The sequence below is a fragment of the Sphaerodactylus townsendi genome, linkage group LG12, assembly GCF_021028975.2.
Source record: "Sphaerodactylus townsendi isolate TG3544 linkage group LG12, MPM_Stown_v2.3, whole genome shotgun sequence".
In the NCBI taxonomy this organism is placed as follows: domain Eukaryota; kingdom Metazoa; phylum Chordata; class Lepidosauria; order Squamata; family Sphaerodactylidae; genus Sphaerodactylus; species Sphaerodactylus townsendi.
Window position 1 is genome coordinate 59,052,999 of NC_059436.1, and position 25,419 is coordinate 59,078,417.

The 25,419-nt window shown below is 44.6% G+C and overlaps 1 protein-coding gene across 1 annotated transcript in view; it reads right to left on the reverse strand.

Annotated features, from left to right (window-relative positions):
• QSOX2 (quiescin sulfhydryl oxidase 2) overlaps positions 1–25,419 on the reverse strand; it is a 128,684-nt gene that overhangs the window by 98,411 nt on the left and 4,854 nt on the right. The window contains exons 3-6 of the mRNA XM_048512192.1: positions 15,792–15,840; positions 12,049–12,154; positions 10,040–10,130; positions 7,303–7,448 (exon numbers count right to left, since the gene is read on the reverse strand). Of these exons, the coding sequence (XP_048368149.1) occupies positions 7,303–7,448; positions 10,040–10,130; positions 12,049–12,154; positions 15,792–15,840 (392 nt within the window). The remainder of the gene's footprint in view (positions 1–7,302; positions 7,449–10,039; positions 10,131–12,048; positions 12,155–15,791; positions 15,841–25,419) is intronic.

Below are 25,419 nucleotides of genomic sequence, written 5' to 3' on the forward strand. Positions count from 1 at the left end.
CTGTGCCAGACAAAACCATCTGCGACTGGGGGAACCAATTCATCTCCTGGTTCTGGAAACAATTCCTAAAGCTATTAGGGGTGGAGCAAGGGCAATGCGGCAATGGACAAACTTACCATGCGGCAATGGACAGACAGAGAGAAACAAATGCAGTGTTGGAACAATACCTGAGGTACTATGCTAACTACCACAATTGGGTGGACTTACTCCTGTTTGCAGAGTTTGCTTAAAATAACATGATCCACAGTATTATGGGCAACAGCCCTTTCCACATCGTATCCAGGTGAGAAAATAAATGCTTCCCTTTACTGGGACAGGAGGTAGAGGAAACAGGAGACCTCCAGAGTTGGGTTAAGACCCCTCAGAACTCCTGGAAAGAAATACAGCAGGCTCTGAAAAAGGCTAAGGGGGCTTACAAAACCCAAGCCGACCGGAAACAGAGGAAGGTTAAATATGAGGTGGGGGACCGAGCCTATCTCTCCACCCCCTTTAGGGGTGTTGAAAATTGGGACAAAATTTTATTGGACCATTTAGAGTTGTCAGGGTAATAAATCCCATGGCTCTGGAATTAGAAATACCAAAGAATTTACGTGCATCCCCTAGTGGTCAGGTGGGCCATAACCACCACCATGCATTCTGTGAATACTCTTGGTGCTCTGGCCAGGCCGAAAGACAGTACCATAAATTTGAAGATTTTATGCCTGCACAGGAATCTGAGGTATCGCTGACAATCAGGATGTATAGAGATGTGAAAATAAGCATATCAAAGCATATCATATCATATCAACATAAGAAATATCAACTACTATGAAAGCATATCAACTACTACGAACTAGGCTCCTGGTGACAAAAAAGCCTTAGCAGCCTCCTTTTTGAGGATATGGAGAATGTTGTCTGTCTTGGGGTCAAAGAGATTCTCTCTGTTGAAGGGTAGATCCTTCAAACAGAGCTTAGTGTCCTGAACACAGAGGAACACAGCTAAGCGTGCCTAGAGAGCTGACGCTGTGGCTTTGAAAGAAGTATCTATGACATGCCTAGATCCACTGACCAGCTGACACCCCACTCTAGTGCCTTCCACACCCTTGTACTCAGACACGTGGTCAAAGAGACTGGCAACCCTATCCCACATATGCACTTAATACCTCCTCCATCAAACCATGGAAATTAGCTATCTGCATGCCCAGTGCGCCCTGGGAGTAAAACTTCCCCCCGGAGGTCAAGCTTATTCACTTCTTATCTTGGGGTGAGGTGTGAGAGCCAGACCTGTATCTGGAAGAGCCCTAGTGACCATGGAATTGGGGGGGAGGGCAATTAAACAAGAAGGCACAGCCAGACTCTTGAATCTTGTAAATGACCTCATTCTTGTGGGCAGAGGCAGAGCAAGGGGCAACTTCGCCCTGTGACCCTGCTGAGCCACCGCCTGCTGCCCCCCGTCCCTTCCGCAGCTTGGCCATGCCTCAACCGTGGCTCCACCCGGGGCATCGCACCCTCCCGCCCCATTGGCGCTACACTACACCACAAATGGCTTGGCCCATCTGTCCTGCACTATGTCCCAAAAAGTCTTAGACAGAGGAGCACCACTTGGTTTTTGGTGGCTGAGTAAATGCAGCCAACCACTGGGTCAGCTGACTAGAGTCAGATTCTGTCAGGATGGTAGTCATGGGGGTTGTGCTGCCATGGGGACTGTGACTTTTGGCTCTGCAATGCTTTTGCTGTTCTGCTCTGTTCCCAGATGTCTTATCAGCCAAGTGTAACCTTGGTAGTCTGGAGAACCACTTCAGAGAAAGTTTCAATGTTTTGCTTCGCACGTTGGGGGGGAAGCCCTGTTCCATAATATCTCTGTTCTGAGAGCCTGGGCCTCAGAACAGGCTTTTGTTTCTTTCCTGTCACTTTATTCAAGGACTAACGGGGGGACCCTTGCCAGTGGTTCCTAACTCTGTGATGGAACAAAGGCTGTCTGTGATGTTGGATACGGAGGAGGACGAAGCTTTGAATACAGCTTCAACAGCTCCTCTGATAGAGCAGACCGCACCCCGGCGTAGCGCTTTTGGGTTTGGTGTGGGGCCGTCTGCCCATTCATCTCCTTTCGGGCGCAAGGAGAATACCGGGCTCAGGTGACAGCTCAGGGATTACAAATCAGTACAGTGGACTGTTGAGAACAAGGACATCCCGGCCGACTGGTACTCTTATTCAGGAAACCAACCTGTGGATTACAAATTGCGGTATCCATCGGACCCCAGGTGGGGAAGGATGGCCTCCACGGCCCTGGGATCCTGAAGGGCTAGATGGACTTCAGTCTCATTGGGCCAAGCAGGTTCGGCTCGGCGAGGATCGGGCCCAGCGAGAACGTCGGTGAGTGCAGTGGTGGCCTACCCCAGCAGCATGTAAGGCAACTGGTGATAAAGATTCTGAAGCTGCCGCAACTGGGGCAACCGGTGGAGACAACAGTGACCAGAGGTCCGACGGAACTACAGCAGTGGTTGAGGCCTGGGAAGAGGAGTGTCGGGAATACAAACAATGGTCCATAGAGATGCAGCGGGAGATGGAATGTCTCCAGATGAGAGCCCTGACGGCAGATGGACAACTAACCCAGCTCATCAACAATCCGTTGGGTGGGAGCCAGGGAAGTGGTGTCGCTGGGGGAAACGAGCACGCAAGGTGCACAGCAGGTGGTGGTTCCAGAAATCAGGATTCTACCCATGCCTGCCCCAGCAAGCAGACAGATGTCGGTACGCTTCGATGGCTCACCCCAACAGCTCCCATATTTTCTGGTGCAGGTTGACGTCCATATGCAAGACTATAGCCAGCAAGACCAGAGCGAGAGAACAAGTTCATGATGTTGGGGCCCTCCTAGAAGGCCTAGTGGTACGTCGAACTCTTCAATCGGCAAGCGGATGAACTTACGCACCTTGCCCCACTTCTTGAGAGCTCTTCGCAGTCATTTTGAAAACCCATTCATGAGTGAACAAGCCAAACAGGAGCTGATGAAGATGCGTCAAGGCAACAAACTGTTCATAGAGTTTTCGGACCAGTTCATGCTGAGGCAAGGAGGATCTCGTATTGGTCCGACCAGATGGTCTACGTGCTGGTCTACCCATTTACCGAGGTGTTGAATCTGGAGCTCCGTAAGTGGGCCCTCATGGGGGGCAATCCAATCTTGAAGAGTGAATCCTGTTGGCTGGAGATACCGATGCTCAAATGACGGTGATGAAATCATTCAAAACCAAGCCCATGATGCCCCGACGCTCAACTCCAGTGGCTTCTGGTGTACACAAACCACCGGCTCGTACGGCAACCCCAACTGAAGAATCGGCCTATACCCAAAGGAGAAGGTTGGGGCTGTGTTTGCATTGTGGTGACAGTGGACATTTGGCAGCTCCTTGTCCAGCCAAACTGGTTCCTAAGTCAGCGGCCCCGCCATCCGCTAAGCACCCCAGCATCAAATCAAGTAAACCTAAGACTGGGAGCTCCAAACTTGCCATGGAAGTCGATCCCTCCTTCGCAGATTCGGCGGGGGAAGGGGACTGCCTATCAACTGCTCAGTCAGCAACTGCTAGTCACTTTCACTAGATGTTACCAATCATCTGAAAAATACCAGGATGTTGGTGCAAGCCCTAGTGGACTCTGGTTGCACCCATTGTTTTGTACATCCCAGTGTAGTTGAAGGGCTTGGACTGGAATTATTCCCATTATGGCACCCCATCCAGTTCACCCAAATGGATGGTAGTCCTATAGTGGGGACACCCTCTCATTTTAAAACAGCTAAAGTCCTGATTCAGTGCGCCCAACATTGGGAACATCACAGTTTTATTGTTGCCAACACCTCCAAATATCCTGTTGGGCATGCCATGGTTAGTGGATCATAACCCAATGATTTTATGGGCTGAACACATAGTTCATTTCACTGAGCCTCCTTGTGGGGGCTCAGTGTTCAGGAACTTCCCCCTGAGTCTCCAGAGGCAGCGCAGGCTAATAGTCTGCAGGAAACGGATCGCCCTATCATTCCAAGTCCTTATTAGGACTTGGGAACTGTTTTTGAAGAAAGGGAATGTGATGGGCTACCTCTACACTGTATCACTGACTGTAAAATTGAATTAATTCTAGGGGCGAAGTTACCAAAGGGGAGGTTGTACCCTATAAGCCCAAATGAGGACGCAGCACTACGTGAGTTTTTGAGGAAAATATCTGGCTATCAGAAAAACTACCAGCAGTTTTGCAGCTCGTGTTCTTTTTGTGGAAAAAAAAACAGTTCACTTCGCCTCTGCACTGACTATAGGGGGTTGAATGCTATATCGAATTTGAACAAATACCCCCTTGTCAGGCAGCATTTGAGGCTCTTAAAAGTGCATTTATGTCCGAACCCATTCTACGCCATGAAGATCCAACCCTCCCATTTGTTGTTCGAGTAGATGCCTTGGATAAAGCTCTGGGGGCAGCGCTTCTCCAATGGGGCTTAGATGGTGTCTTGCATCCCTGTTTCTACCTGTCCAAAAAGTTCATGAGTTCAGAAGTCAACTGAACAATGGGTGATAAAGAAACGGGCCATTAAACAAGCTCTCTCAACCTGGAGGCATTGGTTGGAAGGAGAAGAAACCCCTTTTGAAGTGTGGACTGATCAAAAAAACCTGGCTGCTCTTAGTATCCCTGGGCGGCTATCTGCAAAGCAGCTCAGATGGGCTGATTTTCCTACTCGTTTCAATTTCACCATTCATTTTTTTCTGGGCAAAGCTAATCGGTTGGTGGACGCACTTTCCCACCTCCTGGAGGGGGCGGCAGAGGGGATGGAATTGCGGGTGCCTCAAACTATTCTTTCCCTCTTCCAACTCGGGATGGCAGTGGTTACCAAATGATAAACCCGCCCTTATGACAAGCCCTGTATCTCTCCGCTGGTTTCACTGCCCAGCCAGCTACTCTCCTCCTTCTTGGAGGCGGGGAAGCAACCCGTATTTCCTGAGGAGGGTGGACAATCGTTAGTGCTTCGTGACGGACTGTGGAGGTGGGGTGATCTGTTGTTCGTACTGCCTGCTGTATGCCAAGTGATTATCCAGCAGGGACATGATTCCAAAACTGCAGGACATTTCGGCTTTGTGAAAAAGCTCCACTTGCTTCGATGACAATTTTGGTAGCGTTCTATGCGCAAATATATTGATGCTTACATTAAAGGTTGCCCTACTTGTGCGATGGCAAAATCAAATCCAGGCAAACCGTAGTGGCTATTGCACCCAATTCTGGCCCCTGATGGCCCTGAAAAGTAATCTCAATGGACTTTATTATGGATTTGCCGGTTAGCCATGGCAAGACACTAATTTGGATAATAGTGGATTTGTTTTCGAAACAAGCTCATTTCATCCCTTGTACCTCGATCCCATCTGCTCCCAAGTTGGCCAAGATGTTCATTCAACACATATATCGGTTACATTCTGCCCCAGACAAGATTATATCTGATAGGGGCAGTAAATCCGTGTCAAAGTTTTAGAGGGCCTTCCTACGCCTATTGGGGGTGGAACAAGTGCTGTCAGCATACCATGCCCAATCAGACGGCCAAACCGAACGCACCTATCAGACATCTCAGGTGCTACAGTAATTACCATCAGGATAATTGGGTGGAGCTATTACCCTACGCAGAGTATGCATACAACAACGCTAAGCATAGTAGTACTGGAAAGACTCCCTTTGAGATAGTCTCCAGCAGGTCGGCCAAGCCCCTTCCATTTCTGGGTCAACAGGTCATCAGCCCCCCAGAACCGTAAGACTGGATTCAGCATATAGTGGGTGGTTGGGACCCCATTCATCAAGCCTTGGAGAAGGCCAAGGACTCTCAAAAGAAACAGGCTGACAAGCATTGTCGCCCTCTTTCGCTGGCTGTAGGAGACTTAGTCTATCTGTCTACTAAGAATCTCAGAGACATCCACAAGTATACCAAATTAGGGCATAAATAAATAGGGCTTTTTAAAATTACTCGTGATAAATGAGATCACTGTTCAGCTGGACTTGCCCAAAGTGTTGTGTAAAATACATCCTGTTTTTCATTGCAGCTTGCTCAAGAAAGCTGCCTCACCTGACTCCTGGCATCCTACACTATCGCCTCCTCCTGCAGTTCTGATTGATGGTGCAACCCATTATGAGCTGCAAGAAGTGCTGGACTCTTGCCTCTATCGCAGCCGCTTGGAATATCTGGTGTCTTGGAAAGGATTTTTACCTGGATAGATGACATCAGAGCTCCCCGACTCATTAAAACTTTCCATCAGACCTGTCCAAGCAAGCCGGGGGGAGGGCCCTAGGGGATGCGGAAATGTCAGGATGCCATTCCGATGGGGGGGAGGGAGTTGTGGAACTGTGATCTGCTTGTGCTTTGCTTTACTTGCAGGTGTTTACTGCAGACTGTCCTTGAGAGTTCTGTGGCTGAAGCAGTGTGAACTCTGCTGTATCTGATGGTTCACATGGGGGGTAGGGATTGCTCAATTATATTATCAACAGTTTTGGTGTCTTCTCAGCAGAACTGCCTTTGCTTTGTTACCTCTGCTGTCATGAATAAAATCCTTGAGTCTATCAAGTGAGTTGTTCCATGGACTGAGAGTTTGACATGAAGTGAGCTGAGTTCTTCAAAGTCATGTCAGCTTGCAAGATGAAACAGTACAGGCTGAGCACAGAAAGAACACCAGAAAGAGTGCCCTCTCAATGCCGTGGCGAAAAGAGAACTGGGGGGGGGGACTGCTCCCTGCCCCTCCAACCTCATGACTATCTCAGCGGGAAATCTTCCTGCCTAAGGCTCCAAGGGGGAGAAAGTACTTTGTTGCTAAGGAAGAAAAGTTTGCTACTCTTCTCTGCAGCAGGCCTGTGCATGTGCAGTCTGATGTGGGATTGCACATATGACCATCGAGATGAACCACACTATGACCCAGATTACTTAAATACAAGATTAATCCAGTGTGTTAGGAGGATGACAGAGCAGGTGACTGCAAAGTCTCTCTCTCCACGACCTTGCTCTTTAAAATGACAGACTAAATATTTGATAACATTTAATTTAAATTGTTTGAATTATTTTTAATATTTTAAAGATTTGTTTTTATCTAACCACAGTTTGGATTGACTGGCTTCATCAAGTGCCCATTTATTTAAGTAAGGCTCTCATATAATCATGGACCCCAGTGGACTGTGCACCAGTGTCACATGTCTGTTCTGCACATATAAAATACTATTTGGAAAAAAGTAGCTTGTAAAATGAGTTGCCTCCAAACAAAAAGTTAAGTCAACCAAACCAAATTCCTTGAAGCAATAAACCTTGTCTGCATTGATACTCACATGTGAATTAATCCATGTGATCCATTTGGATAGATCAGGTAAGATGAAGGGACTGAGGTAATACCAAGTTGCTTGAGCACAGTGGAATCTGAATTCAACATTCGCTTTACAACAATGTTTTCATACTGAATCAGGTCCAGGATCACCTAGGTTAAAAAGACATACAAGGACACACACCTTACTGATGCTGCTGAAAGTTTAGCAACACTTCAAACAAACTGATTGTGGTGGGTTTTCCAGGCTGTGTGGCCATGGTCTGGTGGATCTTGTTCCTAACGTTTCACCTGCGTCTGTGGCTGGCATCTTCAGAGGTGTATCAGAGACAAGTCTGTTACACACTGTATCACAGAGGTGTATCACAGAGACAAGTCTGTTACACACCAAATCTTTGTCACAGATCTCCTAAAGACTAAGGCAGTGGTGGCAAACCTTTGGCACTCCAGATGTTATGGACTACAATTCCCATCAGCCCCTGCCAGAATGGCCAGTTGGCCCTGCCAAAGGTTCGCCACCACGGTACTAAGGGAAGGGAGTCTCAAGCAGCAGGAAGCCCCCTGATGTAGACTGAAGAATGCCAGAATGCTTTTGTGATCAGCTTTGATGCAGCAAATATCAATGCTCGTAAGCTAGTCAGGGCCTTTCATAGGTTCTATTCAGGTCATCCTGGGGAGTTAGGTTATTTGGGGGGGGGGCAGGATGTCATGTCTGATGGTGCTGCCATGCTGCTGCTTACCTCATCTTATTTCTGTTGCTTCTACCAAGAGGATGGGAACTGGTGTATGCGAGTGTGTCTGAACCTGTTAGCTTTTTGTTGCATTTAAACCCTTCCTTGTTTCTTCACTGGGTCTCTTGATGAGGACTCTCCTTGCTTAGCTTAGAGCTAATGTAGCCTTTACTCTGGGAATTCAGCTTTGCTGTTATGTAAACAACCATTTATACTATACTGTCTGCTTAAATCAGTTCCACCTGGCTTGGGAGGAAGGGGGGGGCTCCTGTGGGTATATCAATTACCACACTGCCTTACATTCTCAGATCTGTCTATGGATTCCTATTTGCCAATATTCTGTTACAGTACTTTCATAAAGAATATCATATACTAATCCTAAATTCTTCAACTGAGACTATAGTCATGGGGCACAACACAAGTGTGTGGAGAGAGCCAGGGGAGACCTCTTTTCCAGGTCAAAACAGGTCTGAGGAGCAATGGAACAAAAACAGAGAAACAGTGACTGTGGCTGCCCATGTCAGTTCGCTGTCAAGAACTCTGCTGGGAGGTTCCTCATGACTCCCTCAGAGGAACCATTAATGCTATGCCCTACTCTCTGTTGCCAAGCGATTACTAAGGCAGGTCAACTCCTCCACCCTCCCAGACTGAAAGGGCAATGACCAGTGAGATCAAGGAGAGCCAATCCTAATCTGCCTCCACCTGCCTCCCACCCAGTCCCTCAGCCCGGACTGCCCCGCTGCCTTCCCTTGAAAGCATTTGCTGGGAAGGCAAGGTGCAAACATCAGTTTCCTGTGCAGTCTAGCCCAGAGCCATCATCACAGCTGTGTGGCTGGATCTCCCTGCCCAGACAGCTTCCCGCTTTCCCACTCTTCCCTTCTCCCTTTCCTTGCCCGCCCAGCTCTAGAGCATGATGCGCTCTTTAAGAAACTGGGCCACATCCCTGGAAAAGACCCACATGCCACAGACCGAAAAAGAAAACAGAGGCACACAGAATTGAAAGTAAGCCGAGAGAGGGAAAGATCTATCTCGCTGGCAGCGAGTTGCATACTAAATTGCAAAAAGCCGAATGATGGGGAGGAATGCAAGGCTAGTTCTACAATGCAGTTTATCCCTGAAATTTAAAATGCATTGAATAAAGTACAATTGTTTTATGTGTATGTCACAACCCCAGACTTGCTCAAAGCAAAGAATCAGTACTTTAAAAGCAGAATTTTAGTTTTATTGATGACAAGCATAGTAATAGCTGATGACTACATAGTTTGAACTGATCAGAAGACTACAAACAGAAGATTATATACCCCCAGTAGAGAGATGTCAGACACACCACCATCCCTTTCCTTCTGCAAAGGGGAGAAAAAAACACACACTCTCTCTCTCTCTCTCTCTTCCCAAGAGAAGGAGGAGTGAGGAAGGGGGAGTTCACACGCATCCACAGACACATTCCTTAGACGGTGATAATGGCTAATGGGTTCCATTCCACCCCACTACAGCTGCATGAAATAACAGAGCAGACAAACTTTCCTAGGCCAGTTGAGCAAGAAGCCCCCAGTAGCTAGAAACATGGCAGGACCCAAGCTAACACATTAGAGGGTCATGACCGTAAGCAATCAAAGGGATTAAAAGCCCAGGCTACTACAATGCAGATGCCCTCACTATTGATCATGCTATCTTCATGGTTATTCACATGCTTAATGGGTGGATCCCACCCAACACATGCAAATCAAGCTTGCAAATTGCACCCTTTACACTTGTTAACAGGTAAATGGTTCTTTCTCCCACCCTGGACGTTCCACAGGTATATATATAGATGCCAGCCACAGATGCCAGCCACAGATGCAAGCGAAACGTCAGGAGAAAATGCTACTAGAACATGGCCATACAGTGACATACCAGTGACAACCATGTAACTTGTGGTCATTCCCTCAACATGGCATAAAAAGTACAAATATTACATAAGACTATTACATAAGATCTTATTTAGAACTCTAAGTAAGTGGTGGTTTACATTACCTCTCGCCCAACGTAAGAGTTTGCACCCTCGAAGATAATGGCAGTGTAATGCTGAGAATGTTTATCAAAGAGTGAAAACATTTCTTCTGGCCTATGAAAAAGACAGCAACTGGTTAACAATGTCACCTATTCAAGACTATTTCTAGTCCTAATCCGTTTCAATAAAACTTTAACCAAAGCATTTGGTCACATATTAAATTAGTAAAGCTGGGAAGACAAATGTGGGTCACACATCACACAAAGTCCTGGTTTAAACAAAACATAGTTCAAGCAATTGTCCAAAGGCAAGCTATTCTACTATGTTTAGGTTAAGGTAGTTCAGAACAAGAACTGAAATTATGGTTTGAAGTTGATTTATTTGTGATAATTATTACTTCCCCTACCGCATTCTGGATTAGAGATGTGAAAGTTCAGAAAAAGCCAAAAAAAGGGGGGCGGGGGGCATGCCCTTCCCACAAGTCTTTATTCCTACCGGAAAAATTGGAAATTTGGGGAAGCAATGAAAAAAAAACCTCTCCCTATGTTTTTTCTTTAATAATTATGGCAATACTTCTGTCCAAAGGGGGCTTCTCTGCCCTCACATTCACCCAACAGGCAAGAGCCAGCAAGAGTCTCTCCTCAGGAGGAAGACAGCAGCCCGGAGTGAGAGGAGCACCGGGGGCAGGGGGAAGGCACTGGACCAGGTGTGGCAAGTGGCAACAGAAGTGAGGGCAGCACAGTTCAACATGCAGCTACCACATGAGGAAGCAGGGTCCAAAGACCCAGGGAGGATGCAGGAGCCAAGAACTGTTGCTGCAAAAGAGGAGGAGCTGTGAGAGACAGCTCTTTGCACAGGGGACAAATAGAGTGTGGAGCAGAGAGCGGCAGCGAGGCCCATCGCTGTGGGGAGGGACCTTAAGGAATCCCAGGAGGGTGAAGCCTAAGAATTAGTCTCAGGACTTGCCTGCCAAAGAGGACAGGATTTACAGGGAAGGGGATTGGGAGACTCCAGAACTGGCCTGCCTCTGGTAGACCTTGGAAAATCCTAAAGACTAAGAGGAAGGTCAGAAGCTGCTTAGAGAGGGAGTGGTTGAAGGCAAACTCTCCTTTCCCTCATTTCACTAAGGCTTTGTCCCAGCCATAATGAAGAACCTGCAGGGTGACCTAGGACTGGATCCTGCCCCTAGGATCCCAGTTCTGGAGGCACGGCCTCTCACACTCAAAATGTATGAGCTCTTTTTCAATCGTTGCAATGGAAAAAAAGGGAAATTAGGACAGCACTGAAAAAGATTTGTTATCTTTTTCTCTGCGTAATGAGTGAAATTAAAGACAAGTTTTTACTTAAAATGTGCAGTGTGTAATTTTTAATTTCACCCTCCTGGGATTCCTTAAGGTCCCCCCCTCCCCCCACAGCGATGGGCCTCACTCTCACAACTCTTTTGCAGCAACAATATACAGCACCACGTAATGATAACTGTAACATACACTGCAGATATATACCTCATGGTCAAGAATATTTTTGTTTAAATGTGCATAATTTGGGCAACAATAAATAAGGGGTTTGATCATATATTATTAAAGAATTTGGTGTTTTCAATTTCATAAAGATTAATTTAGTATCTAAATGTGCCTATTTTAATGGACAGAAACAGTTTCATACAATTTATTCACTACAGAATTTTATTTTTTCAACCTCCCAAATAGAAACAACTAAAGATACACATGTCTGATGGTAGCGCACAACACAGCAGTTCGCAACTCTTTCTCAAGTATCGGATATACTTGCAATTTTCCTTGAAGAAAATGAAAACTTATACCTTTACATAGTACAATTTTATACTGCGTTATAAATTATGCATTTTATCTTACTATTAAATTAGTAAAGGAAGTTAAGTTTGGCAGGAAAGTATTGCATATATTTCACTCCCACATCAAAAAAAATTCGTAAAAATGTAGATGCAAAAAAAATATTACCACTTTATTTACAAACAGCCCCTCCCACCAGCTCTTAATTCTGAGCAAGACCTCACACAATTGGCTCCAAAGGGGGACAAGCAGGTGGTTTTGCCTCCTGGGAATGGTTCTGCAGAAAATCAATCATTGACTGACGGATCATCTGAAGTTCCCGATCCGAACCTGGCACAAAAAGACAATAAATGTTATATGTATGGACTGGTTCCTGACCTGACTTTCACAAGATACTGAACACGTACAAATGCAGCCATCCACCGCCACACTTTTTAGGATCAGACAGTGAACTCCAGCACAGGCTGGTGAATGTGAAGGTCGGAGTCTTAAGTGACACTGAAATAGAGGTGGCAAAATTTTGACCAGCGTACTGTCTATCCCCAACCCTCTGGCAGCTGACAGCTTAATCCAAGTCGCTTCTGACCATAGTAAGTTCAGCACCTGTGGAGGAATGGAGGCACTAACTTTTATTTACCTCCAGTGATAGGAAAATAAGGTAATTAAGAAAAGAGGATAGAAACTACTTACAGGTGAAACATAGTCTTACTGACCCCATTTATTTTTAAGGTTATTGTTGATCAGTTAGGGGTGGAGAGAACAGTTAACAACTATTAACAGAATTTATTTCAGCCCACTTCTCTGGAAAAGTCCTATCTCCTCCCTTTACTATTTTTGCCTGCGCTCGCTCAAAAGGCACTTTGAGACTTCTGAAGTCCCCTAACAGAGGATCTCTCCTACCTATCACTCTGTAGTCACAAGTAATATTGTTAGGTCTCGAACCTTGAAGCAATAAATAGACTCTGTATTGTTGATCAGTAGCGTTTACTGATAGGCATCGAAGCACCCAGTTTGACGAAACTGGAACCTGGGGTGCCAGGGGTATTCATGAAATCTTTATTCCGATGTTAGTCCCCCCCTCCCATTTTCCCAAGAAATGTGAGAAACGGTGACAGATAGAGAGCCACCTGGCATCCTGTCCCCATGAGATAACAGAAACAATCCCGGTTCTCATGAGACCAAAGTGTCAGGGGAAAGTCTAGTTATTTACTCAATGTGGGAAGCCATAAAGTAAAGATCAGGGAAAGAATGCCCCAGAATGGCAGTAACTTATCAGGCTGGTTACATATATCTTGTAACAATTGAGCTAGGAATGCATCTCAATCACCTAGATACAATCCTCCTGACATTCCGCCCCCTTAAGGCACCCCCCCCCGGTCAGTGAGGGCATGATTTATGGAATGTTTTTATTAGTCAGGGGGCCTTAACTTTACTGGCATTGACCCATTCGTTGTAACCTGGTGGAAAGTGGGTCCAAGATACTAGGTATTGCAACCACCCCTATAGAGACTTGAAACAAGTATTTGGGAAGGGAGAGTGCGACAGACTGCCACCACACCGAAAAATGGATTACAAAACAGAACTGATCCCAGGAGCTAAACTACAGAAAGGGAGAAGGTATGCAATGAGCCACTGGGAAGCTGATGCCCTTAACTAATTCCTGAAAGAGAACTTAGCCCGGGGATTCATGACCGCTGTCATTCCCACTAGCGGCTCCGTCCTATTCTGGAAGAAGACGACGGGTTGCTAAGGCTATGCACGGACTATCGAGGTCTAAATGCTATTTCAATGTGTAACTTTGATCAAAGATCTGATGGGGAGCCAGGCCCAGGGGAGGATTTTGATGAAATTGGACTGGCTTACTACTGGGTTAGAATTGCAGAGGGGCAGGAATGGATGACAGTGTTGTTGAATTTCATTAATCAGGTTCATGAATACCCCCAGCACCCCACTTAGTCCAAAAGGCATGGCCAGGTATTTGAACTGTCCATAACAGGTGTTGACCTGTTATGGACAGTTCAAATACCTGGCCATGCCTTTTGGACTAAGTGGGGTGCTGGGGGTATTCATGAACCTGATTAATGAAATAATCCTCCAAACAACTCTTTTCACACTTTCTCTGGGAAAGCGGGGGGCGGGGGGGGGGGCTGGGCAAGGATAAAGGGACCTGGGAAAGCCAGATCGAGCAGAACTGGATTTCTTAAGCTAGGTACTTGCTACCTTTCAATAAACACCACCAATCAAGAATCCAGAGTCTATTTACTGACGTAAGGTCCAAAACCTAACACTGTGGGATGTTTAAGCAATCACTTACATCATCTAATGTTGCATAACAGTTTGAAGCAGGAATATTGGGAGTAAAGTATGTATTCCTGAAGTCGACCCACGTGGTCAGCGCAAGAACGAGACGAGACGCGGAGATAACATCTGGTGGAGATCGCCAGCAGCGGGAGCGCGGAGGTCCGTGTTCCTAGCGAGTCTCCCCGCCAAGTAAGCTGGTAGTTCCTGGCACCTTTTATTGATGATTCCTATCAAGTGTAGAAGGAGAGCAGAAACCTGGAGGGAGTTCCGAGAAAGCCGGAGGTCGTGGGAGATCATCATGTGATGCATGATCTCACCTGGCTACGTGCGGAGAGGAGCGTAAGCGTCTGAGCCTAATCCTCACCTGGGGGCAAGACCATTGTCCCTGCGCCCGGTGACTGAGCCAGACAGTTCATGACCCGTGACTCATAGGGGGATGAGGAGTGGGGGTGCGGTGCGACCAGAAGGCCGTAGGAGCGTAGGTGTTCCAGCGCTTCGACCACGGTGCTGCTGGGTCAGCGGTGCATTACTACAATTCCCAGGGAGGTTTTGCCAGAGCCCAACAAGACAGACAGAAAACTTCATTCTGTTAAGCTAACAGTTATTCACATTTCCCTGGAAGTAAGCCCACTGAACAAATTTGAGAAGCCTTCTGGGCAGTTCTCTCAACCTGACTTGAATTCTCTGCAGTCAAATGGTGGCTGAGGGAGGGACTTATTTGTCCAAGCACCACAGGGTCCTATTTGGATGTGGGCCACAGCACACAAGGGGAAGGTCTCCATAGCTGCTGTGAGTTGGAATAGGACAACACTAACTGTATTTTGTGTAGTTTGGGCCTTAGACAAACTTTGATGACAGCAGATGTTTTCATTTAGATTATGTTGTTAGAGAATTTACTTTTCCCTTTGTTAGTTCTTGCCCAGACAGAGTGAGTGACTTTATACCCAGATTAACAAGGAGAGACAGACAATTGACTTTTGAACACTTAACATCTATTTATTGTATAATGCAAACTAGAAAGAAAACATGGATTTCAAAAACCAAAGAAACCCATTAATGCAAATATACAGTAAGGAATATATTCCATCTACATACCAAGTACAAGCAAAGCCCTTGCAACATTGGCATGCAGCACTGAACAAAGACAAGCAGGCATGGTTTATACCCTTTCAGACCACATAAAAAATAACAAATGTCAAATCAAAAATTTATGCACCTATAAATTATCCAGACCTTTAAGAAAAGGTGGTATTGGGAAGGAACATGTCATTCAAGAATTATGTCCAAACTCCTTGCCCTATCTCAGAAGTTGCTGGGCCCATAAGGTCAGCATCAAAGGTAATCTCTGATACCAGTGTCTCTTGGATGCTTGGATTTTAAGGATAGTACAACTAGGCTCTGGAATGTCTATAATAGTTAAAGGGCAACTGCAAGGCATAGCATCCTTGTAGCTCATAGCAGCTTCCCATAACAAAGACTTTTGGGAAGGAGAACCAAAGACAATCCAAAGAGAGAAAAAGGCCTGGTATCAATTCTTTTAAATTCCCAAGCAATAATTAAAACAATTTTAAAAACTGTCTAGTAGTCATTTGGAAGCCACCTTCCTTTCTTGGAATTAGCATATCAAAATCTCAAAGAACACAAGTGTAATGAGACACTGTCTTACCGTGTTGGTTTTCTCCAGTCGTGAACTGTGTGGTAAAAGCCCTGAAGTACTGTGAGAGGGATTAAAAAGGGGATTTTAATTGCAACAGCCATCACTCTCATAACAAAGCCAAGCAGAGGAACATTTAACTGAATTACTAGTAGTCTAACAGCCTTTTGTGTCTGACTCAGTCTCTAGGGTCATCTTCACCTGACACCTGGATCCAACAAAACAGGAAGAGTTAGAACAGACTCAACAACAAAACAATAGCTCTTCAACCCAACTCACACAATTTTAAACTATATTTTAAACAAATAAACATTCTGAATAATGATGACACTATTTCAAAAGTGCTTTGGAGAAATTACTGACAGTTCACTCTGTACAAGAGAACAAAAATGAAACATGAAACTTAAGATTTCACAGTGTGTTACAGATACAGAAAGATTGTTGAGACCAGAACTGGGCTGGACCCAGTCTACAATTTCTGCCAGACTCCAAGGGCATTTTTGCCAATTCTCCCCTCGAGCACTTCCTGCAGCAAAAGCGTGGAGGCAAGAAAGTTGCACTTCTGGAGATAGAAATTCTTTCACCTGAGGAAAATGTAGGTTGGACCCCAACCACTGAGGCTAGGGCATAACTTGTTTAATTATTCAGGATACACTTTAATTATTCAGGATTCAAGGTCAGGAGACTGCAAGCTCTCTATTAACAAAGTCCAGAAAAATGTCCCGAAAATGCGGGAGGAGTGTCCCTTATGAAAAGGCTGCAGTTAAAAAAATTTCATAATCTTTGCCAACGTTTTTCGGTTATGACGTTCCCACACATCAGGCAGGCCACGTGCTGGATTTAGACTTCAGGACAGGGGCACACGTAGCACTGACCTCTATTGACATGAGTGTCATGGTCAAACCACTCTGCCTTGAGAGCCCAGGTGGGCATCAACACCTCCATCTGTCTAAGTGATGGGCTTATTTATGCCCACCCACAGAGATTTATGGATCCACTGGGTTTCCAGAATGCTCTGTGGAATCTGACACCTACCGACGGTTCACTTGATGAGCTTGTGGAGGACTGGAATGTCTGACTCTTGATGTAATTGTACCCCGACACCCTCTTCATTCCCACAACAACACGGGCTGGAGTGAGTTTGGTGGCAAAATCTTGACGAGGCTGCTAGAACATCTTACAGGATGTTTATGAAACAATGAGTTGGCAATTAAGGTGGCAAAGAGTTACTACGCATCCTCTATGGCCTCCCCTAGCTCACGCTCAGCTCAATTATTTAATTCAGATCCTAACATCCTTGCCGACAGGATCTAAAAATAATCATCTGGCCACTAGCTGTGAGGCTTTTTGCAGATAAAGTCTTGTGACTCTGCCATAACCTCGTGCCAATAGTTGTCACAGTAAGGAGGTCCCTTGGCCGTCTTCTGGTCCAACTTTGAACCATTTCAGTCTGTTAACAGAGTACTTACAGCTGTGAAACCTAGCACCTGTCCTCTTGATTTGTGCCTGCTGAAGGCCAGCTGCAATGTGATGAAGTGCCCCCAGATGGATATTATCAATCTCTCCCTTGAGCTGGAAGTTTTCCCAAGGAGGGTACACCCACTCTTAAATAAGCCATTTTTGTATCCCGTGGATTAGCCAAGTGCTGCCAAGTTTCAAATTTTTCATTTCTGGGTAAAGTTGTTGAGAGAGCGGTTGTGGAACAGCTACAAGTATTTCTGGATGACTCATCCAAGACCCCTTCAAGTTTAGCTTCTGTCTTGGCCACAGGATGGAGGCCGTGCTGGTCGCTATCACAGACCAGCTCCATTTACAGCTGAGGTGAGTCAGAATTGTTGGTGTTATTAGATCTCACCTCAGCCTTTGACACAGACAATTACAACCTATTGACCCAACATCTCAATAATGCTGGGATTAGGGCTACAGCCCTGAAATGGCTGGCTTTGTTTCTCCAGGACCAGGGACAGCAGGTGATGCTTTGAAGGATAATGTCATCCCCCTCCCCCCCCTCCCGCTGTAGCTGACAGCACATCTGAGGAAGGGTTAACTGAGCCTTGCAGAGAAAAGCCAGCTGAATCAGTAGGGCCAGAACTCACACAGGCTTCTGGCTCAGAGCTCGTTAGCAGATGCTAGCAGATCTGGATTCTCCAGATGGAAGTCATTGTTGCAGATGGAGATTGAGACTGGCCTTAAAGGAGAGGCACCATGCAACAAGATTACCGGCTAGGCATTACCCCAGAGCCTTTCCAGGAGCAGTTCCAGGCAAGTAGCTCTGAGGAATAAAAGCCCTTTGGCACTGTGGTTGTAAAGTGTGCTCTTCCTGACCTTGCCTGTGTGCCACTGTTGTCTCCAAGACCCTGACTGGCTACAGACCAGCTTTTTGACCTTGACTCTCAGCTTCTCCTTGTTGCTGTGCACATTCCTGGCTTCTTGACTCCTGGCTTGATGGACATTGCTCTGGACTCTCCCACAGACTTGGTATCTTTTGAACTATTCCCTGCTAAACTATTGTCAGCATAGCCCCAGCTCTGAGCCTCCTCAATGCTGTGCGTTGCTGTGGAGCACACGAGCCCCACCCAGTCTGCACTGACAATGTCTCAGTGGCATCTGCTAGTTTGTGGGGTGCTGCAGGAAGCTATCCCCTCCCCAATGCTTTAGGTTAAGGTTACCCATGAGTCTGTTAAACCAAGGAGAAGCTGGTCTCCCTTATTCTGTGCACTTCCAACCTGCATGTCCCCCTCCCCTTCTCTGCCTCACTAATAGAGAGTAATTCCTGTTGGGATAGGAGGTGGATGGGGTTTTGAGGCTGGATTATGCTATGAATGCCAGGTTATAAATGCTGTTTCAAGGTTTTATACTTGCTTTAAGTTAAGCTTGTTGTAAGCCACCCTGAGCCCAGCCTTGGCTGGGAAAGGGTACGGTACAAATCCAATAAAATAAATTTTTAAAAAATTAATGATTGTTATATTAATGGTAGTTCCCTTTCATGCAACTGTACACAGGTTGTAAACCTTCTGTGATGCCATTCTCCACTCACAGAGAGTACCTACAACACATTACAGCTCCTGCTCTCAGGGTTACAAATAGGTCAGGTCATCATATATCACTACTCTTTTTGTCTCTTTTAAAATCTCAAGAGAGCCATGACCATTTCACTTTTCAGATCCTCTCCGTCCCTCACAGAGATATCAGCTGACAGTGTCGCTCAGCCTCCTTCAATAACAATCATTGTTTTATTCACACAGTGCTACCATTAATTCATATCTGATGCAGATTGAGATCTTTACGTGTGTGTGTGTTTTTCCCTGAGACACACATGATTAACAAGCAAGGTGTTAACTTCTATTTGTGGCTTGAAAAAAATCTCACATTTGCTGTACATGGATGATTTGAAGCTGTATGGGAAATCAGACACAGAAATCTAATCACTAGTGAATACAGTCCAAATATTCACCACATTTTGATGGAGTTTGGGCTGGAAATGTGCACCACTGTGGCAATAAAGAGGGGCAAGATCACTGAGAGTGATGGTATAGAAATGCCTGATGGCCAGCTAATCAAGTGCAACCAAAAGGAAGTCTATAAATACCTGGGAATTTTGCAGCTGCATAACATCAAGCATGGGCAAGTGAAGAATGTGGTCAGTAGAGAATACACCCAGAGAGTCAGAAAAATTTTGACATCAAAATTAATTGGTGGTAATACCATTAAGGCCATCAACACCTGGGTCATACCTGTCATCAGGTACATTGTATGAATCATCAACTGGACACAGGCTGAGCTGGATGAATTGGATAGAAAAATTCAGTAGCTTATAACAATGTACCATGCCTTACACCCACCAGTGGTACCAATAGATTATACCTTCCCTGGAGATCTGGTGGCAGAGAGTTACTGCAAGTAAAGCAAACAGTGGAAGAGAAGAAACATGTGCTGGCTGATTATGTGAATGAAAGTCAAGAACAGGCATTTACTGAGGTGAAGAACAGACATTTACTGAAGACCCAGGAAACCAAACAGGAATTCAGAAAAAATGTGATTAAAAAGAGGACTGAAACTTGGCACAACAAACTATGAGCATATTCTGGAGAAGATCAAGGACAAGGTGGACAATGAAAAGATCTGGCTGTGGTTAACTACTAGAACACTGAAAAAGAAAATGGAATCCCTGATTTTAGCTACTCAACAGTAAGCTATTAGAACAAATTCCATCAAGACCACAATAAAAAAATCATCCTTGGATGACGAAAAATGCAGACTGTGCAAAGAAGCTAATGAAACCGTATAGCATGTACTCAGTTGCTTCAAAAAGCTCACCCAGAGGCACAACACAGGGGCCAAGATGATCCACTGGAATTTATGCAGGAATTACAACATTAGGACAGCTAAAATATGGTGGAAACACTGTCCAGAGAAAGTCATGGAAAATGAGGAGAACTTTCTAACCCAAACAGACAAAAGTATTCATACATAATATACTGGACATCACAGTGATCGAGAATAAGAAAGTGACCATTGTCGACATAGCGGTACCTGGTGACAGCAGGATGTTGAAAAAGAACTTGGGAAGATCACTAAATACCATGATTTGAAAATTGAGCTTCAGCAACTATGGCACAACCAATTGAGATTGTCCCAGTGGTAATCAGCACCCTGAGCACCATTCTGAAAACACTATGGCAGCACTTGAAACATCTTCAAATCAACAAAATCAACATCTGTCAGATTCAGAAGGCAGACCTGCTGGGATCCACATGGATCCCCGCCAATACATTACAACTTCCTAGGCCTCTGGGTGAGGTTCAAATTGTAATTAAAGGCCAACAACCAGATAAAGACCTGGCAGCTGGGATACCAAACATCATCATCATCATCCCCCCGGCAAAGGGCACTACCTTGGAGTGGTGGTGGGGCTTATGTGCTCCAATGAGTCAGAGTGGCTGAGCTGGAGGGTCACCCAAGGCAGAGAGGCCTCTGATGAGGAGCCAGACTAAATGTGCCCCAAACCCAAAACCATGGTGAAGACAAGAAAAAGAAATCATATACCAGATTGGTTGTCAAATGAGGGATGTAAACATGGCACTGATGACAATTGAAACAACTTCCATCTAACAAACCAATCAGCTCATGTACAGTATTGCAGTAGTTCTGCTGTGCTTTGATGTTCTGGGCTGTTGCTTCCCACAGGTGTCTTATCTTCCTCAACCTACCTATGTAACCTTGGCAGTGAGTTACAGAGAATGTTGTGCTTTAGAATTTCACACATTGGGGGTGTCATGGGCTGACTGTCAAAAATGGACAGAAGACAGGGTGCAGCTGATAGATATTTACTGCAGGTTAAACACAGGTCAGAAACGTCTCTTAAGGCATCTGACAAGGGGCTGGTTAGAGTTCAGTCTGAGAATCAGTAAGCAAGCTCACCAATCTACCAGGTCATCACAATCCAAAACACAAATCCAAAAGCAGGTCCAGGGGGCAAAGTCCAAGGGTCGTTACCGGTAATTGCTTTTCTAAGCAATTCACAGAACCGAAGCAGAGTAACCGTCAAGGTGACGAATCGCCTTCTGCAAAAATGCACCAGCTGTGAGCTGTCTCTTATCAGCGTGAGGGCGAAACGCTGGAGGAATGTGCTTTAGAGAGCTGGTCCTGCTTGTAACTTAGAAATGCCGAGCAGCCAGTCGAGCTGATCATCTACGCTCAGCTAATTCAAGGAGTAACTGTTGGCGATGCTGCTCTAAAGGGGTGGGTGAACCGGGAAGACTGTTTGCTTGTGGTGCTGAGGGTGGACTCTGAGAATGTCCTAACTTCGAGGGCCCTGCAGAGGACTCTGGATCAACAGCTGGCTCATCCTCTTCTGATGAACAGCTGCTTTAGCGCCTCCGCTCCTGAAACATTCCTTTGCTGTCAATGGGGGGGGGGATTGACAGGGGTGTGTGGTAGGCTGCTTTCATCTACACTGCCTGATGCAGAGGGATGGGGATCACAATGGGGAGGAGGGAAATCATTAAGTATATTGTCTGCTGTAAGTGTCTTCAGAACACTTTTGCGTTCTTTCTGCTTGTAGCAATAAAATATTTTGGACTTTCAATTGTTTCATTGTCTTGGCAGAGGAGTTCTGACAGTTACTTGATAAAAAAGTACTGGCTCAACACCAGAAAAGTTTAGGAAGCATTGGAAATTGTTAAAGAACAAATAACAGCAACTGCCAGAAGAATTGAAAAATATGAGGCAAGAATCATTCAGTACAAACAAAATCAGCTGTTTCAATCAGACGAACAAAAATTCGACCAAACTATTAACAACAACAAAGCAAGTAAAATTGAGAAACCTGAAAAAAAGGAAACTACCCAATTTTGGAAGGAACTATGGGAACATGAAAAGAATTATAATCAAAATGTAGGTTGGATGAAAAAATTTGAAAAGGAGATGAGTAAAAATCTAATGGAAGAACTAATTATAACAATAGATTTGGTACAAAATCGAGTGAAAGGAGTCAAGAACTGGACATCTCCTGATAATGATGAAGTGCATGTATTTTGGCTAAAATATCTGACAAGTTTACATTCAGTCATTGCCAAACTATTCAACACAGCACTACACAGTTGTGAAATTGATGACTGGTCAACAACTGGCAGAACCTACCTCTTACAAAAAGATCCAGCAAGGCACGCATCTCCAGCAAACTACAGGCCTATAACATGTTTACCCACAATGTTCAAACTGCTGACTGGAATTATAGCAGATAATATCATGAATTTTTTGGAAGCAAATAACATTGTTCCAGTGGAGCAAAAAGGAAATAAAAGGAAAAGCATGAGCACAAAGGCCCAATGCTTGATAGATAAAATGGTCTTAGAGAATTGCAAAACATGAAAAACCAACCTGCACATGGTCTGAATTGATTATAAAAAGGTATTCGACTCAGTACCCCACAGTTGGATCATCAAAAGTTTGCAAAACTTCAGAGTTGATAAAAATGTAATAACATTCACAGAAAATGCAGTGAAAAAATACAAGACTGACTTAATAGTTGGAAATGAAAATTTTGGACGGGTCAACATCAAGAGAGGAATCTTCCAAGGCAACTCATTGTCACCCTTACTATTTGTCATTGCAATGATTCCACTGTTATTGATTCTGAAGAAAACAAATATGGGGTATCAAACAGTGAAAAACAGTGCAAAAATTTCACACCTTTTGTACATGGATGATGTAAAACTGTATGGAAAAACTGAAAATGAAATATAATCATTGACCAACAAAGTCCAAATTTTGAGTACAGATATATCAATGGAATTTGGACTTGAAAATGTGACTCAATAATGATAAATAAAGGACAAATCAAAAACAGTGAAGGAATTCAAATGCCCAATGGCCAAATGATCAAAAACAACATGAACGAAGCCTTCAAATACTTGGGCATTCTGGAACTAGATAACATCAAACATGGTCAAGTTAAAACTGCAGTCAAAGAATATACACAAAGAGTTTAAAAAATTGAAGACAAAATTAAATGGTGGAAACACTATCAAAGCCATAAACACCTGGGCTATACCTGTGATTTGTTACATTGCTGGCATCATTGACTGGACTCAAGCTAATTTCGACATTTTGGACAGAAAAACTAGAAAACTGATGACAATGCACTACGCTTTACATCTTTGTAGTGACACTGATCGATTATATCGGCCCCGCAAAATTGTTGGCAGAGGATTACTGCAAATAAAACAAATGGTAGAAGAAGAAACGCATGCTTTGGCAGATTACATCAAGGGTAGTCAACAACCAGCCCTGGAAGGAGTCAAAAATCTGAACTTACTGAAGGTGTCAGCTACAAAAAAAGAATACCGTAGAACTTCAAAAGAAAGGGCAGAAAGCTGGCATAATAAAGCATTACATGATCAATATGTAGATAAAATCAGTGGAAAAGTAGACATTACCAAAACATGACAATGGTTAACATCTGGAACACTTAAAAAAGAAAGGATTAATTCTCACTGCTCAAGAACAAGCGGTTAGAACAAATGCAATAAAAACAAAAATAGATAAAACATCTAACAATGCCAAATGCAGATTGTGTACTGAAGTGGATGAAACTGTGGATCACATACTCAGCTCATGCAAGAAGATCGCGCAGACTGATTATAAATTGCGGCATAATTCAGTTGCCAAAATGATTCATTGGAATTTATGTAAAAATTATGGTTTTCCCACACCCAAGAACTGGTGGGAACATAACACCGAAAAAGTGATCGAAAATCAGCAAGCCAAAATATTATGGGACTTTAGAATTCAAACAGATAAAGTACTGGTGCACACCAGACATTACCATAGTTGAGAACAACTAAGTGTAGATTATTGACATTGCAATACCCAATGACATCCAGGTAGAAGAAAAACAACTAGAAAAAATTACAAAATATCAAGATTTAAAAGTTGAACTGCAGCGTCTATGGCACAGACCAGCAGCAGCTGATCCCAGTGGTGATCAGTGCGCTGGGTGCTGTCCCAAAATCCCTGGGCAGTACTTGCAACAACTTAACTTCAATAAAATCACTGTCTGCCAAATGCAGAAAGCTGCTCTACTCAGCTCTGCAAACATTTTACACTGATACATAACGTCTTCCTAAGTTCCAGGGTGGAACTCAAAGCGGATAGAAGGCCAACAACAGCTATAGATCTAGTGGTTGTGATACAATGTGTTTGTTGTTTTTGTCAATAATAATCCCGCATGGACACCCCCTTGTTGTGGGGAAGGGGGTTGCATGCTTCAATGATTTTGAGAGCCATGCTGGAGGTATACCACCAGAAGGGTCTCCCAAGCCAGACAGGTTTCAACCGAGAAACCAGACTAAGAGTGTCCACCAACCTATACAATATGGTGATACAAATAAAAAAATAATCCCATACTGCATTGGCCATCACATGGGTTAAAAAGCGTCGTGTTGAATGCTGAGGTCCCTGGGCATGCATCGATAAGTGGGCTACAAATGGACCAAACTTCAAAAAGAAAAAAGTATAGTACAGAAGAAATTCATGCCATTATGGCTTGTTACTACAACTCCAAAGCAGAAAAAAGAAGGTCCTTGAAGCGAAAGTACGAACTGTGGAAACACTACCCAGATTTGAATATCACTGAGCAAAGAATGGCAGATCAAAGCTGATTCATCATACGGAATAAAGTGTTTACAGTGTCAGGACCATGCCTGTCAGTGCCTAGATGTCTTGCTGTGTGGGAATTGCAAATGTTTTCCTGTAAATGCTTTCCTGTTTCCCTCTTCCCTTCCTGGCAACCTCCTGGTGCCAGCTCATCTGCGAGAAGGTGTGAAAGTTCCCAGGTTCTTTGAAGCTCTGTAGTGCAAATGTTGTAGAAACTGTAAGGGACATTTGGTGTGGGGCGAAACGGGGGGTTGAAGGATATAGGTCTTGGATCTGAGCTCTCTAGCTCAGATCCTGCTTTCTATTGTTACTCTACGCATTGCAAGAAATAAACCGCTTTAGGACTTTCCTACGGTCTCTGCTATTTCCACGTTCGAGAGTCTGACATACAGAGATAGAATTGGAAGAAATCCAGAAAAATTGTGAAAATAAATCAACCATGACACCAGAAGAAAGAATAGTACATACTCCAGAAACATCA